A 15631-nucleotide genomic window follows, 5' to 3' on the forward strand; every position below is an offset into this window, starting at 1 on the left:
ACGTATCACACAATTCACCCAGTCACGTGCAGGGTTTAGTGATTTTTAGCATGTTCAGAGCTGTGCAACCAACACCATCAGTCCATAGTAGAACATTCTCATGGTCCCGAACAGAAATTCTGTGCCCCTTAGCTGTTGCCCCAACCCCCCAGTCTCCTCCTCCACCCCAGCCCTCAGCACCCACTCATCTACTCTCTGTCTCTGCTCCGATTTCTCTGCCCAAACTGTTTTAACTCCATTCCTACTTCTGCTCTCAGCCTGTGTCACCTCCCTGCGGAGGGTCCTTCCTAGGCCCCACTCCCCAGCCTGGGGTCTCGGTCAGCTTTCTCCGCTTTATTCTTTCAAAGAACTGGGCTCCCTCTCCTCAGGGCTCTCAGGCATCCATCAACACCTGTCTCTCCTACTCTGTAGGCTCCATAAGGGTAGGGCCTGTGTTGTTCACCTTTGAAACCCTAACCCAAGGCAACAGCCACTAGAAGTCTGTGGAATGAAAGAATGAGTCAGGGAACGAAAGTACAAAGGGCACATGACTCATTCAAAGTCACGAAGTAGGGCCACGGATGTCTTTTGTCCTCTATCCACTCAGCCCCATATGCTAGCTCCCAGCCACGTGTGGCCACTGAGCACTTGAAATTCGATGAAGAAATTCAGTTGTTAACTTTATTTCATTTTAACGTATTTAAATTTCAATAACCATCAGTGCTGGTAGAAGAAGCGGGGTAACAATGTATCCCACCATACAGAGCTGAGTTTGCTGTCCTGGCATTAGGACCTTCTTTCTCCTAGCATGCCTTCTCTCTGCTCTCAGAGAGGTGGCCTTCACCCGGCAGTCCGCCAATGTTTGGGGTGGCCTCGGGCTGAGCCTCAGGCACAGCTGGCTAGGGATGCCACACTCTTGGGGCCCTGGGGAGAGACTGAGAGCCTCCGTACCTGGAGGGGGTTCCAGAACCTGGAAGGACCCGGTCCTCGCTCCATGCTGGGCCTGCTGTCACTCCGCTCCTACTTGCACTTATAGCCATTTAAATTTAAATACATTAAAAGGAAATAAAAGTAAAAATTCAATTTCTCAGTCCCACTGGCCACAACTCAAGTACTCAGAGGCCACACATGGCGAGTGGCTACCATATTGGACAGGGCGGATACAGGACATTTCCATCGTTGCAGAAAGTTCAGTGGACAGCGCTGCCCCCGAGGATTCCTGCACAGAGGTTTCTCCCTCTCTGCCTCCTTCAGGGGAGGCTGCCCTCCCTGCCCCAGCTCTTCAGGCCTCAGGGTCTGTGGACCAGCCTCTACCACATCCTACACCAACAGCCTGTGGGCAGTTGGAGTTTGGGCCTTGCCCCCCCCCCCCCCCCCCCCCCCCCCAACCCCAGCAGCCCCCAGCACTTCCCCTTGCCAGCCTAGGCTTGCAAGAGCAAAAACTTCCTCTCTCCTCTCTGGTCTCACAGACACACCAGCCTCCAGGATGCAAAACCGTCTAAAGAGGAGAGAGGAAAAAAACACCGCTTACTCTTTCTAATCCCTTCTCATTCCGATGAGCCTATGGAAAAGTAAGACAGTTCATTTCTTCCCCAGACGCTCCTTCTCCTGCTTCACAGGCTCAGCCATCCATTTCCGTTCTCCTCCACTCATGGCATCAGAGGACTCAAAGATTGCAGCTGGGAAGGTCCACCAAGAGCACCTAGTTTAACCTTTCATTTTGTATAAGGGAAATTGGGCCCGGAGAAGGAAAGAAACTTGCCCAAGACCACACAGTGTTCATCTTAACCTTCACCAAGTATGAAAGGACTCCAAGCCATGAGGGAAAAGCAGGAATAAATTGTATTAAGTTCCTGCTATGCGTTAGGTGCTTTATAAATCACACATCAACTTATTTAACACTTAACCACAGGGTTTCTTGGGACACCTGGGTGGCTCAGCCAGTTAAGGGTCTGCCTTTGGCTCAGGTCATGATCCCAAGGTCCCGGGATGGAGCCCCACATCGGGCTCTCCACTCAGCGGGGAGCCTGCTTCTCCCTCTGCCTGCCGCTCCCCCTGCTTGTGCGCTCTTTCTCTGACAAATAAATAAAATCCTAAACAAACAAACAAACAAACAAAACCACAAGACTTCTTGCCAAATTTAGATTAGGCTCTGAGGCTCAGAGAGATCAGGTGACTTGCCTGAGACTACATAGCAAGTAAAGGGCAGAGCTAGTACCCAAACTCTTGTGTTTGATTTCAAGACCTCAAGGAGTTGCTGTGCACAGAGGGAGTCCTGTTCACCCCTCCTGGAGGAGAGGGTCTGGGGAGGTGAGCCAGATGGCGGGCGTTAAGAGATGCAAAGAGAGGTGGTCATGGGTGTGGTACACAACAGGTTATGCTGACCAGCACTCATGGTCCCTGCTTTGGCCATTGTGACTGTAGGTTTTAAAACTCTAGTCTACGAAGTTCTCACAAAGAGAAGAGCTTGTAAGATCATCTTAAGAATTTTTTTTGTCTCAAGACTCACGCTTCCCAAGTTCAGAGATGTTATGATGTGAGCACTGCAGACGTTCAAAGGACCAGTGCCTCACCCAGGATGTACGAAAGTTCACTTTCAACTACCAAGCGAGGAAGACTCCGCAAGATAAAGTTTTTGGTTGCAAATTTCTGCCGCGAAAAGTCTGGTTCCTGGTTTTTTTTGAGGCAGACCTCGCCCCCTAGTGGAAAGGGGTGGGCTCTGGCTTACGGCGAACAGTTCCCACATGCGAGGGCGCCTCCCTAAGGTTCTGCTCTTTCCTATTGCAGGAAAAGTGGCTGTAAAAACAAAATCAGCCAGTGCGGTGAAATAGATTCACAGTTTTGGTGGTGGTGTTGGATTTTTTTCCGCCAGGTAAAGAAGGCAGTCGGGTGGGTGTGGTACAGAGGGGGACCCTGCGGTGGGATCGACATCTTCAGGTTGGAGTCTCCGGGTGCAGTGGCAGATGTCCTACATCAGGGTCTTCCAGGACGCCTGTTAAAGCACAGGTCCCTGGTGGGGGGGCGGGGGGGGGCGGGGGGGGGCGGGGTGGGCCCTAGACCACAACGTCCGCCTCTCGCAGGTGGGGCCCCGGCACCTGCTCTTGCACCAGCTCCCAGGGGATCCGGGTGAGGATTCAATCCGAGAGCCGCGAACCTGGAGACCTGCCTGCTCCCAGCTGTTTGAGCTCCCACTGAGGAACCGGGGACCCATAAATGCCTTACTCCCTGGGGCTCAGCTTCCACTCCCACCAGATGTGGAAAATACACCTGATTCATGAAGGGCTACAAGAATTCATTGAAAAGGTGGGAGTCAAGTGCCTCATGGGTCAGAGGTGCTTAGTAAGCGTCTTCCAACAAGAACGGTCACTCCAGCTCGCCGGGCCTCAGTTTCCCCCACTGTACAACGAGCAGGTAGAAATGACGTCAAAGGGCCTCTCTCACTAACACCTCAAGAGCTCCTTCCTCTTGCTCTCTTGTTTTTCTGTTGCTGCTTCTGGAGGCAGGAGATGCAGCCCTGCCCTTCAGACCCTTACCTGATCACTTTGCGGTTGCCTTCCTCCTACTTCCTTGGCTTTTGGACCCCTCACAGCTTTACTATTCACCTCAGGGAGGCATTTTTTGGGCACTGCTGTGTGGCAAGTTTCTCCCACTCCTGCCAACCCCAGGATCATGAGTTTGCCTCTTCCACGGGGCTAAGCTAGAACTGTTGCTTCGCTTGGAAGGTGGGCAATCATTCCTGTCTCAGAGCCTCCAGACAGCTTCTTCTCTCCTGGACAACTGCAGCCTTGCTTTTCGGAGGTTTCTGGTTCTTATCTTCTCCGCCATCCCACAGGACTGTGGAAAAATGCCACGAGGCTGCTCTTTGTTTAGAGCCCGTAACATCATGCCCACATCTGGCTGCACGGCGGCCGGCGGCCCGTAGAGGGCCTGTCCCACGCATGGCCGGTGCCTCACGGTCCCGAGAGGGAGGCGGAGGCGCTGGTTTAGGTCCTTTTTTCAGACAAGCAATGTTCACTGAGGGTAAGCAACAAGTGACTTTTCTGACTTAGCACAATTAGTTTGGAGGTGAGGCAAATAACATCATCTTCTTCCCCAAATACTATGCTCCTCTGTTAAAGAAACCATTCTGTTTCATTCCTGAGGGGGAAAAAAAAAATCAGGTTCTAAGGAAGATGTGCCTCATCATCCCATTTTGAGTGGCAAAAAAACTCTAAGTGCCCCTAAAAAGAATTCCAAGAGGTTGTCTGCCAGACTTCTGAGTGATGGGAGTCCCAGTGGCATTTTTTTCTTCTTTGTGTTGTCTTATTTTTTTTCTTTGACAAGCCAACGTTATTAGAAACAACATTTAGTGTTTTAAAAAATGAAAAATGAAACTATCATGCGTATTTGGAAAGAAACCATAGTTCCCTATGGAAACATAAATGAATCTCTTAAACAAGATGTTGAACATAAGGATGCAGGCATGGAAGACCAAGAGCTGTAGGATACTGTCTATTCAATATTCAAACTAAATGGCCAAACTAATTAATGGTGACAGTTGGGATAGTGTTTACTTTTGAGGGGTGGTGACCGGCGGGGGGGGGGTGGCTGGGGTGTGAAACGTGCTCTTTCCGTTTTTGATCTGGGGGCTGGTCATATGTGCATGTTCACCTTATGGTAATCCATCAACCTGCATCATAGATTTTAAGTGGTTTTATTTTATTTATTAAAATATTATTTATCTCATGGGGCACCTGGGTGGCTCATTCAGTTAGGTGGCTTCCTTCAGCTCAGATCATGATCCCAGGGTCCTGGGATCGAGCCCCACATCGGGCCCCCTGCTCAGCTAGGAGCCTGCTTCTCCCTCTCCCTCAGCTGCTCCCCCTCCTTGTGCTCTCTCTCTCTCTCTCAGATAAATAAATAAAATATGTAAAAAATATTATTTATCTGAATTCCTGAGGATTTTGATGCAAGGTGAGTGCCTCCCTTGCCTCACCCTTGCCCCAGCCCTGCAGGGATGGGAAGAATAATCGAGGCAGCGCTTTCCAACACTCTACCCTCACTGGGCCACACTGACCAAGTTATCAAAACCCTTTATATCAAGGATTTGTCTGGAAAGCACGGGGGACTCCAGGGATTTCAAACAGTATAAACACAATACAGAGAACTGATTATGGGGATGAAGGAAGAACTAAGAAGGCAAACAGGAGAAAGGGGAAACCCCGAGACCAGCAACAGAAGGAAGCCTGCACTGCCCCTCAGAGTGAAGGGACACAGACCCAGAAGCAGGGCCATTTTGGTGGCATTGGGACCATGGCATGAGGCTGCCAGGCAGAAGCCATGAAGGAGACACAGCTGTTGCTGAAAATGTCTGGCTTCTCCCAGTCTCTTGTCTTTCAAGTCCCCGCTACCTCTTCCCATGGGCTGGACCTGGCCAGAAGCAAGCTGGTGAGGGAGACAGGATAGGACTTGCAGAAGAGAAGTGGGGATGCATGTGGGAGTGAATGTACTGGATCCTCTCTTCCAAATCTTCCACTGGGCTGCCTTCCCATCTTCCCACCAGCCTCTCTCCCTCCCAGGTCACCCTGCACGGGGCATCGGTCCTATGCTGGGAAGGGTTTCCCTCGGCCCATGTCTGATTCTAAGGTGATCACTAGACTAAATTTACCCACCTTGTCGTATACACAGCATCAAGGATGCTCCATCACTTTTCCAAAGACACTGGATAACCCGCTGCGGTGGACACACCTTGAGATGACCCCTTGTATAATCCTCTTCCCTTGAGTGTGGGTGGCACACGTGACTCACTTCTAGTCCAGAAAATATGGCTAAGGTGATGGGATGTCACTCCCAAAGCTACCTTACATCATACAAGACTCTGTCTTAGCAGACTAGCACAAGAGAGACTCTCCTGCTGGTCTTGAAGGACAAACAGCCATGCTTCAAAGTGTCTATATAGAGAGAGATGCCTGGCAGGGGACTGTGGGGGCCACCGGGGCCTGGATGGCCTTCTCCCAACAGCCAGTAAGCAGCCAGGCCCTCAGTTATGCAGCTGCAAGAAAATGAATCTGCCGACCTCATGAGCTTGGACGTGGGTTCTCCCCAGTCATGCCTTCAGATGAGAACACAGCCCCGCTGCCCCTGGGCTGTAAACTTGGGAGACCCTGAACAGGGGACCCAGCAAAGCTACCTGGACTCCTGACCCATAACAATTGTGAACTAATAAATGTGTGTTGTTTTAAGCCACTGAATTTATGGTACTTTGTTACACTGCAATAGAAAACTCATGCACAAAGTGGGAAGAAAGCCTCTCTAACTCACTTCCTCCAAACCACTGAGCTCCATTTAAAAAGGTGGATGATCAATAAGTCACTCTGTACCTTGTAACTGCTCCCTTCCCTTCCCGCTTCTTGTTCTGGCTGCACCAAAACTGAGGGACAGAGGTCAGGTGTGTCCTGTGCAGCGGGTAGAGATGCATCGTGAAAAGGAGAGCACTTGGTGCTCCCAGTTGGAGTATGTTGTCATTGCTGATGCTCCCATTACAATGCTCCTATACAGGCAACAAGTTAGAGCTGGCCTACGGGTGCTCTGAGGTCAAGGATGGCGAATGGAACTCAGGTCTGGTATTTTCCATCCACAAATGATACAAATATGGTGCTCTGGGTTGAATGTCTCCCCAGAGCTCCTGTGTTCAATCTTAACCCCCAAAGGTGATGGTATTAGGAGGTGGGGCCTTTGGGAGGTGATTAGGTCACAAGGGCACCACTCTAACCCTTACAAAGTGGTCCCAGAGAGCCCCCTTGTCCCTTCCACCATGTGAGGACTGAGCGAGAAGATGGCCGTCTACGAACCAGGAAGCGAGTCCTCTCCAGACCCTACCCTGAATATGCCAGCATCTTGATCTTGGACGCCCAGCCTCCAGAATTGTGAGCGATAAACATTTGTTGCTTATAAGCCCCCCAGTGTGTGGTACTCTGTGACAGCAACCTGACTGAGACCGTGAGCAAAAGTTCTACTAAGACCATGGCCAACTAGGAAAGTCAGCTGAATGCTTGAGCAGTCCCTTCAATGTCATTTTATTTTCTTTTATGCAGATTGGTGGAAGAAAAAAAGTCCCGTAGATTCTTCTGGAAATTGTCAAGATATCGGGAAGATGAATGAAAAACTTGCATAGATTGGGATGCCCACAGTTTGGACTTTCAAGGCCTAAAAGATGAAACAAAACAAAGCAAATGGGGCTTTTAGGATAAACACACTTGCCCTCTTGAGGAGGGGAGAGAGGCCTTCACAGTTGTGTAAGGTGGTCATTCCCAACTCTGGCTGCACATTGGAACCACCTAGGGAAGGTCTTTAAAACAAACTCTAAAAAATTTAAATGTAACATAAATACAATGAAGTACACGCTTCTTAAGGGTCCGGCTTGGTGAATTTTCCTGAGTGAGTCTTCCTGGGTGACCATAATAAAGAACGTTTCAGGCACCTCAGAAATCCTCTTCATATTCTCTCCCGGCCAATATCCTGGCCTCCCTGCGCCCACCTCCACAAGGGAAATTGCTATTCTGGTTTCTGACATCACAGAGAATAGCTTGGGAAGCTTTAAACAACACCGACGCCTGGGCCCCACCGCGGAGTATCTGGTCTCAGGAGCTGGGTGGCGCTCAGGCCTGCAGACCATGCAAAGGGCCAAGTGTTCTGATGTGCAGTCAGGCCTGGGAATGACTCCCTGGCTTAAAGCTGAGTCCCATTCCCTACACGGCAGCAAGGGAGGCCCCAGGACGTCCTGGAGCTCACAGGTTCCTTCTAGGACTACAAACAGGCTCTCTGGCAATCTTTGGATTTCACCTGTCAGGAGCCAGGCCAGGTAGGGGATCCACCTGGATGCTGGTGCGGCCACTGAGGCAGGTGGGCCAGGCCATGGATCTTGGTGCGCATCCCAGGAGATGTGCAGACAACAGTGGGGGTGGGAGTGGCAGATACACTCCACCAAATCTCCCCTCCTCCAGTACAGTACCCTTTGACATTTATAAAATGGATCTGGTGTTATAGTGAGAGTTTTCAATGTCCTCAGCTTTTCATTCAAGATCTCTCTCTAGCGTGGTGTGGAGCTGTGATTATCTTTTAAAAAGTGAGCAAGGGTCCCCTGGAGATCACTGGAGATGTAAGGTCAAGGATCCCCAACAAGGGGTGGAGGAGAAAAAGAACACAAAGGACATTAAGGAGAAAAGTCAAAGACAGACACTCACATGGCTTTTGCAGGATGGCTTGACGAACCCAAACTTCTGGGTGATCCGGTTGGTCCTGAACTCCTGCCACTTGCCGTCCACCAGGGTCTGGGCTCTGATCTCGTACTTCACCAAGCGCTCCGCTCTCAGGCTAACGGGGCCATGCTCACCGAGCAAGGACGGGAACCCCGAGTCAGTGTGCCTTACTCTCTGCAAAGAGGGTGATCCACCTTAGGTGGAACTGAAAGCGGAGTGACCCAGAGATAGCAACACCTGGTTCATTGACTCTCCTGTATGATGTGTGCAGAGAGCAAGAGGGTATTCCCCCAGGGCCCAATTTCCTAACAGCTGCTACTGCTGAGTCAGCTTGCTACGGAGCCCTCACCATACAAAACCACTGGCTCACAGACTGGTGTTTGGTGAACCCAGAAAAATGGTTTTAGGTCAAGCTGCATTGAACTGGAAGGTCTTCATTATTGCTTGGCCCCAATTTAAAAACCAACATAGTATTCGCATGAGCATTTCAACGGGCGTTGTTATAGGATTCATCTCTTCCATCCAGTAAAATCCATTATGTAGGGAAGTGCCTGAGTCACTGAAGACCAAGAACTGACGCAAGGAAGAGATGTGACTCACTCAAGGGCACGTAATGAGGTGGTGGCAAAGCTGGGGCTAAAACTCTCATTTTCTTCACTCATGCATTTATCCACTCATGATACAAACATACGTCCCCTGCATGCCAGGTACTACGATTAGTGGTGATAAGAAAAAGATGAATGGGATATGGTTTCTCAAGGAGCTCAATGTCTTAGAGACTTATAAAGCAAATCCTAGGTGGAACACAGCAGTCCCTGGTCATAGTTGTCATGGTTAACGTCATCATCATCACAGAGCGCTTTTTGTGTCAGGCCCCGTTCTATGGCCTTTGCACAAATTACCCCGGTAATACTGCCCACGGCCAAGTGAGGTAGGTCCTATTACCTTCTCCATCTTAAAGCTCAGGACGCTGGACGTAGGGAAGGAGGTTCATTGGCTTGCCAAGGTCACGCAGCTCACCACACAGCCTGACTTCAACTCTCTGCTCTTAAACACAGTGCTCTTCCAAAAGTCTAGCAAGAGCACCGAGGCGAAGCCATCTGCCCTCCTGACTTCGCCAGTGTCCTGCCCACGGCCCTACTCTGCCTCTTTCAACAATTCCATTCCCTCTTCCCTTGTGGGCACTACGTGTTACCTCCATTGAAGAGGGGCCATCGGTAAAGGATCATCCACCACGTACAAACTGAAGATGAACTGAGCCCCAAGTGTAGAGTCAGAGTCTAGAATTTAACCCCCGCTTTGTCAATAGAGGCCATACCAACATGAAGACATGCAACTTGGAGATCTTCATCTGTTAAACAGGCCAACGATAGCAACCTCCCAAGGTTGTACAAGTCAAATGACATCACGTTATATGACCATGATTAGCACCAGGCTTACAACACGTCCCATGTTCATTATTAACGAATGATTAATCAATTATTATTGATTTAGTATGAACTGACTCTGTACCTGAGACACAGCTTTGCTGGGCTCTGTCCTTACCTGCATGTAAAAACTATAAGAGGTAGTATCATGTTTGATCCCCTTTATCTCAAAGAAGAATCCATATATGGCAATCATTTCTGAATGAGTTGTATACTCCTAAATTGGGAAGGATAAACGACAAAGTGACAGAGAAAAGAATCTTCAGTGTTCAACGGCAAGAGGACACAGTAAAACAGATTCTAGCTAAAACAAAAGTGACTAATTTGACAGCTGATTTAAAACACAACAGCAATAGGAAGAGCCAAATTGTAGTGACTTCACAAATCCCCCAGGTTAGCACTCAGTGACATATTAACGGCTCTGTGCATCCTCTAGTGGGGAGAAGAACGAGTTAGGCATGTTCTTAGATGTTCGGGGGCCTGCGGACCTTTGGAACAAAGCATTTGCTCTAATTTGATGGGCCTAAAAGACACTCCATACTCATGGTATTGTGAGGTGTCCTGACCCCTGCGGTCGGCGGTCTGTCTACTTAGGCAGGTCTCTGCGAGCAAGGGGGGAGACCCAGCCCATCCAGGCCTGACCCAGAGGGGAGTCTCTGATGATAGATTCAGAGCCCCACGTCCCTGAAACACAAATTCTTTTGAGATCACTACTGGGGTGGCTTTTAAATATGTCGGAGAACAGCAATTTCTTGGAGAACTGTGCCTTTTCAGGGAACCCAAGAAGAATGCAGCCACTGGCCCTGCATACTCCCCTGGTGACTGAGCCTTGCAGCCAAGCTCCCTGACCCCCTGCTGCTTGGATTTGGGGGACCCATCAAAACATCCACCCAGAACTGGTTCCCCCTCGCCGGGCGCCTGGGTGGCTCAGTCGTCAAGCGTCTGCCTTCGGCTCAGGTCATGATCCCAGGGTCCCGGGATCGAGCCCCGCGTGGGGCTCCCTGCTCGGCGGGAAGCCTGCTTCTCCCTCTCCCACTCCCCCTGCTTGTGCTCCCTCTCTTCCTGTGTCTCTCTCTGTCAAATAAATAAATAAAATCTTAAAAAAAAAAATAAAAGGTTCCCCCTTGTAATGGTAAACACAGGGTTGGAGTGGAATCTCTCATCGAGCAGTTGGCAAGTCTTGACATTTGTGGGGACGAGAACAACCAGTTCATCCCAGTTTGCCCAAGCCTTTCTTGGTTTTAGAACAGAAAGCCCTGCGTCCCAGGGAAACTCCTCCATCCCTGGAAAACTAGAACAATTGGTCCCCCTCAAGGAGACATTTTGGATGTGCACACCATGTCAATGAATGGCCTGTCCCAGGCCCCTGTCTTGTGAATTTCATTTCCTAGGATGTGGTGAACATGCAGAAGGAGACACGACAATTTCCTTGTCTGCCCTGGCCTTGCTAAGAGAGGTAAGAAGCAATTATACAAAAGTCCTTAACCAAGTGTGGAAGGGGACGGTCCTTCCCCTTGCGTGGGCCCAGTGGCCTGTACCTGGTTAAAGAGCAGTCCGAATCTCAAAGCCTGGGTGGTAAAATCTTTCACGTGGGCCATGTCGCCCCCGCTCTCCAGCTGAAAGAGAAGCACACAAGCTCACCTGGACACCTCTCTCACCATCTGTACATCGGTTCGCTGATCCCACAACCCCAAACCTGCTTGAAAAAGAGTTCTGTCTCTGGATCCCACACTCAGCCACTAATCCAGGCTGTAGTAGTTGTTGAAGCCTACTATATGCTCAGTGCTTTGAGAGGATGCAAAGGTGAGAACGAGAAACATGCCTGAGCAGTCTCACCGGGGAAATAAAATGTGTACATAAACAGCCTGATCACAATGCAGAGAATGATGATGGCCATAAAGTCACAAGCATGATCCCACATGGCAGGCTCAGGACACTGGCAGCAAGGGGCTAAAGGAAGGAGGTGGGCTGGGTCAGAAGAACAGAAATGGTGGAGGGGGGGGAACTTCCTGAGGTGTCCCCAGTCCCAAGGACGGTCTCCTGCCTCAACTCTGCTCTTAGAGCATAGATGTGAGTTATGTCCCACAGAGGCTTGGTTCCATGGAGTCATTGTCTGCTGTGCAGTGACACTGGGCACTATGGTTTGCACATTACAATAGGGATTTGTTGGGCTGAATTGAATTTTAACCAGTGACTCATAAATCCTCAGAACTCAAACACTGCCCTACTTCATCCCTAAAAATGCACGATTAGAAACACACGAAGTACTGCAGTTCACATAGACAATTCACAAAGGGAGAAATGCCACATGGGAAAAATATTCATTAAATAGTAAATCTAGTGATAAAAGAAATGCATATTAAAAAACGAGATTTCATTGTTCACTTCTCAATTAACAAAAGTGATCCGAAATAAAAACGCCCTACATCACTGAGCATGTACAAAGTGAAGCAAGCTCATTCATTACTGGGGGAAGAGTAATTTGGTCCTAAATGTTTAATATGTATCAAGAACAAAAATGAATGTTCCTTTTTGGGCCAGTATTTTCTATTCTTGAGAATCTCCTATAAGAACACAATTCTAAGTATAGTAAAATAAACTGTCACATGCAAATATGTTTATCATACAGTCATTTATAATCGTTACCAATTAGGAACACCACAGATTGTCTACACTAAAGGAAAGGCAAAGAAGCATTGTTTATAGCAGATGCTCTTGGTGGAGGAGTTTGCAGCCAATAAAACACAATGAGGTCTTAGCAGTGGTTGTCTCTGGGTGATGGGTCTGAGGGTAGGTCTTTTCTTTTTTTTCAATTTCTCTGCATTTTAAAAATGTCCAATAACAAGCACCCATCACATATGTGTTTCGGGGGCTCGGTCAGGAGGGCGGTGCAGCCAGTGCTCCCGGACTCCATCTCAGGCTCCGGGTCAACAGTGTGCAATACGCACAGCACCTGGGTTCCTCCTAGCCTGGCCTCCTCCCCCTCTGGCCCGCCAGGCTTGGCTTTCCCCACTGCCCTGGAGGAGGACCCCGAAACCTCCCAACCTCAAAGGCCCAGAGGTTTCAAATGCAAAACACATCTCCAGAAAAAGCCAAGTCAGAAAAGCAATAAATTTCAGTAATTGTTTCCTTGCTGAGCTGGCCACTCACTGCGTGGTAATGGTTGGCCGTAACCCGGATCAGCCAGGACTCCGGGAAGAAATTAATGTGCCTTAACTCCTCCAGATTTTTGCCTTGGAAGAAACACAAAGAGAACATTTTTATAGATGTATTCAGCACAGACCGGCAGAAGTCTAATTTATGGAGAGAAAAAGGAGGAAGCTGAGGGTTGAGGATTGGAGGGTCTAACCAGGGCCCCAGGGATCATAAGGTGCGTGGAGCCCAAATGGGACGGCACCGAGCACTTTCCCCCAAAGTGTTTACAGCCCCCTGGCTGAAATCCGGCCCAAGAAGGGTGGGTTGGGGTCTGATCGTGGGTGTCTTTGGGATGTCTAGAAGCAACTTGGACAAAACTACCTGGGGTCCATCAACTATCCCTGGGTTTTAGAGTTACGCATTATATCTGGACAATATCCTTTCATTTGCAAAGGTCTCCCTGGGGGGCCACCTGGGCAGCCCCAGACACACTCCCCAGTAGCTTTCTCCTCTTTCCAACTCACAAAGGCCTCTGCCAGGCCCAGCGCACGAGGCTGAGGAAGCCAGGTCTGGAGCACAGACCCACACAGGCTTCGCCCCAACGGCCGAGCGCTTGACCTGGAGGGGATGCTCCTCGAAGAGCCGGGGCCCATGGCTAGATGACACTCAAGCAGCCCTTGGCAGCTGCACAGGCTTTCAGGATCCACAGGGCCCTTCATCCACTACCGTATTTCACGGAAGCTCTGACTACACCCCACTTTACAGACAAGGACACTGAGACCAGGCAGGTACGTGACTTTCCCAAAGTCACACAACTTGGAAGTGACAATGCCATCGCTCAGCCTATTCCTTTAAAAATGCCTACTGGGTCTTTCCCAGGAGTTGCTGGGCGGGTGGGGGTGGGGGAGGCAGGTCCCCAACAGCCTTCCCAGGAGGCAGTCCCTCGGGCGGGGCTTACCTCTGATGATGCCGTGCAGACGCAGGCAAAGGAAGAGCGGTACCAAGCTCTGTCCTGTGTCCTGATCCAGGAAGGAACACTTCTTGGGGAAGCTTAGCAGAGGTGCAAAGAGGAACAAGAGATGCATAAAACTGCTTTCTAGAATTGGCGAGGGGTAGTGAAAGTCATGTCAAAGAGAGTCGTGGTTTCACCAGCCAGGGGTAGATGGGGCTTGGTTCTCTCTGGACCGGTGAGGGGTGTGGAAGCAGAGGGCCGCTGAGGCAGCCCGGGCGAAGGTTGACCCCAGAGGTTATAATGAGACACTGGTTCTAGCCCCCTTGCCGCCCGCCACTGAGCCGAGCAACACGGCAGGTGCACAGAGCGTACTTATGAAGTGACTGACGGTAATGAGTTGCCTTATAGAGGATTTCGAGATAACATTTTCTCACTTGGGTCTCACAAACTTCTTGTGGGCCAGACAGGGCCGGTGTCATCGGCTCCATTTTACAGATGAAAAACAAAGGCTCAGTGAGGACTTGAACCCGGGACTTCGGATTCCTCCTCTCCACAGACTGCCCTTTCAATAGTGGCCAATGTAGGCCCTTCAAAAGTGCTTTCTGGTAGGATTAAAAAGGAGGAATGTGGGTAACAAGTTCTAGTAGTTGTTTCCCAATCACACCTTCAGCGGTTACTGCCCATACTCAACGCCAGTTAATTTCCACACGTGGCTGAGGTCAGGGCTGGGTTGAGATCAGATTCCTTTTGAGAACACGCATACATGTAGACACACACCCACCACTCTTGTTTTGAAACAACTTGTTTCATTAAAGGGTCACTTTTCACCAATGGGGACTACAGGGGTAATTTTCCCAAGTCCCTTTGGAAACGCAAAGTCATTCCCTCAAGGCAAAGTCCGTATGAGACCAGCCAAGGGCTCTTGTAGATTATTTTTCCATGAATCAAGAGTGATGTCCAAATCACACCCTGTCTCAGCCAGACTGAATGCACCACTGGCCCCGTGTCCTGCCTCTGCTGGAGGTGCCCGCCAGCCTGCTGAGGACCATTTGCTTTCAAGTGGGAATTCTTGGGACTCTCCGTGTGAGTGGTCCCAGGAGATAGTTTAGGGATGCTGAGGTGTTGTGGGAGGGGAGAGGGGCACCACGACAGATGAGTTGATTCAATCCAATGATTAGTCATTAGAATCCACCGGGTGCCGGTCTCCGGGAGTGGACAGATCAGGCAAAAAGGAAGAAAGGCTGATACTTTCAGGAATGCAGTGCTATTGATCTCGGAACCAGCCCTCCACTACCCGGGGCGGGTGGAGCTGGGCTAGTGTGGGCCATGCCGGGGCCCCAAGAACACGGTATCTTAGCCTCCTTCCCTGCCTCTCTCTCACCATTTAATGAAGGCACAAGCTAGGTGCCATCACGCGGGGTGCAGGTGTCGAGGAGAGAATGCTCTGGGGAATGAGCCGGCACCCTTGGCAAGGGCCCCCACAGCCCAGCACTGCCCCGAGAAGGGAGCACCTGCTGGAGCTGTAGGTTATGGACAGTTTCAGCTCAGAAGGGAAAGGGCAGTAAGAGAGCAGCACCTCTCCTGCGACTCGGAAGCCCCCGGGCACCAGCTCTGCAGCTTGGTGGGAAGGCTGCTGGGACAGGAAACCAAGGCCCCTGAGTCTCCCTGGGATTGCTGCTCAGACCCGACAGCCCATCGGCCCAGAGCTCTCTGGACAGACCGCCTCTCTCCGAGGATTTGGGGAAGAGCTCCGTTGAGACACGTGACCGGACTTTAAGGTCCCTCCGGATCACAGGCCATGGCCCTGGTGGCAGCTGACGCGCAGGTCGCGAATCTGCTCATCCATCGTCCAGCCACGCCTCGGCGAGCTCAGCCCTGGAGTCAAGACACAGCAGGTTCCG

The 15631-nt window shown here is 50.4% G+C and overlaps 1 protein-coding gene across 2 annotated transcripts in view; it reads right to left on the bottom strand.

Moving 5' to 3' along the window:
- Positions 1 to 7017: 7017 nt before the first annotated feature.
- Positions 7018 to 15631, bottom strand: part of BTBD16 (BTB domain containing 16) — a 41842-nt gene continuing 33228 nt past the window's right edge. For both annotated transcript variants that reach the window (XM_025880333.2, XM_025880331.2), the window contains exons 11-16: positions 13737 to 13828; positions 12794 to 12876; positions 11182 to 11259; positions 9762 to 9860; positions 8202 to 8390; positions 7018 to 7164 (exon numbers count right to left, since the gene is read on the bottom strand). In XM_025880333.2, the coding sequence (XP_025736118.1) occupies positions 7096 to 7164; positions 8202 to 8390; positions 9762 to 9860; positions 11182 to 11259; positions 12794 to 12876; positions 13737 to 13828 (610 nt within the window). In that variant the 3' untranslated portion in view covers positions 7018 to 7095. The remainder of the gene's footprint in view (positions 7165 to 8201; positions 8391 to 9761; positions 9861 to 11181; positions 11260 to 12793; positions 12877 to 13736; positions 13829 to 15631) is intronic.

Source organism: Callorhinus ursinus, unplaced genomic scaffold (assembly GCF_003265705.2).
Source record: "Callorhinus ursinus isolate GAN/ISIS: 27379988/994484 unplaced genomic scaffold, GSC_fseal_2.0 scaffold20, whole genome shotgun sequence".
NCBI classification, from domain to species: Eukaryota; Metazoa; Chordata; class Mammalia; order Carnivora; family Otariidae; genus Callorhinus; species Callorhinus ursinus.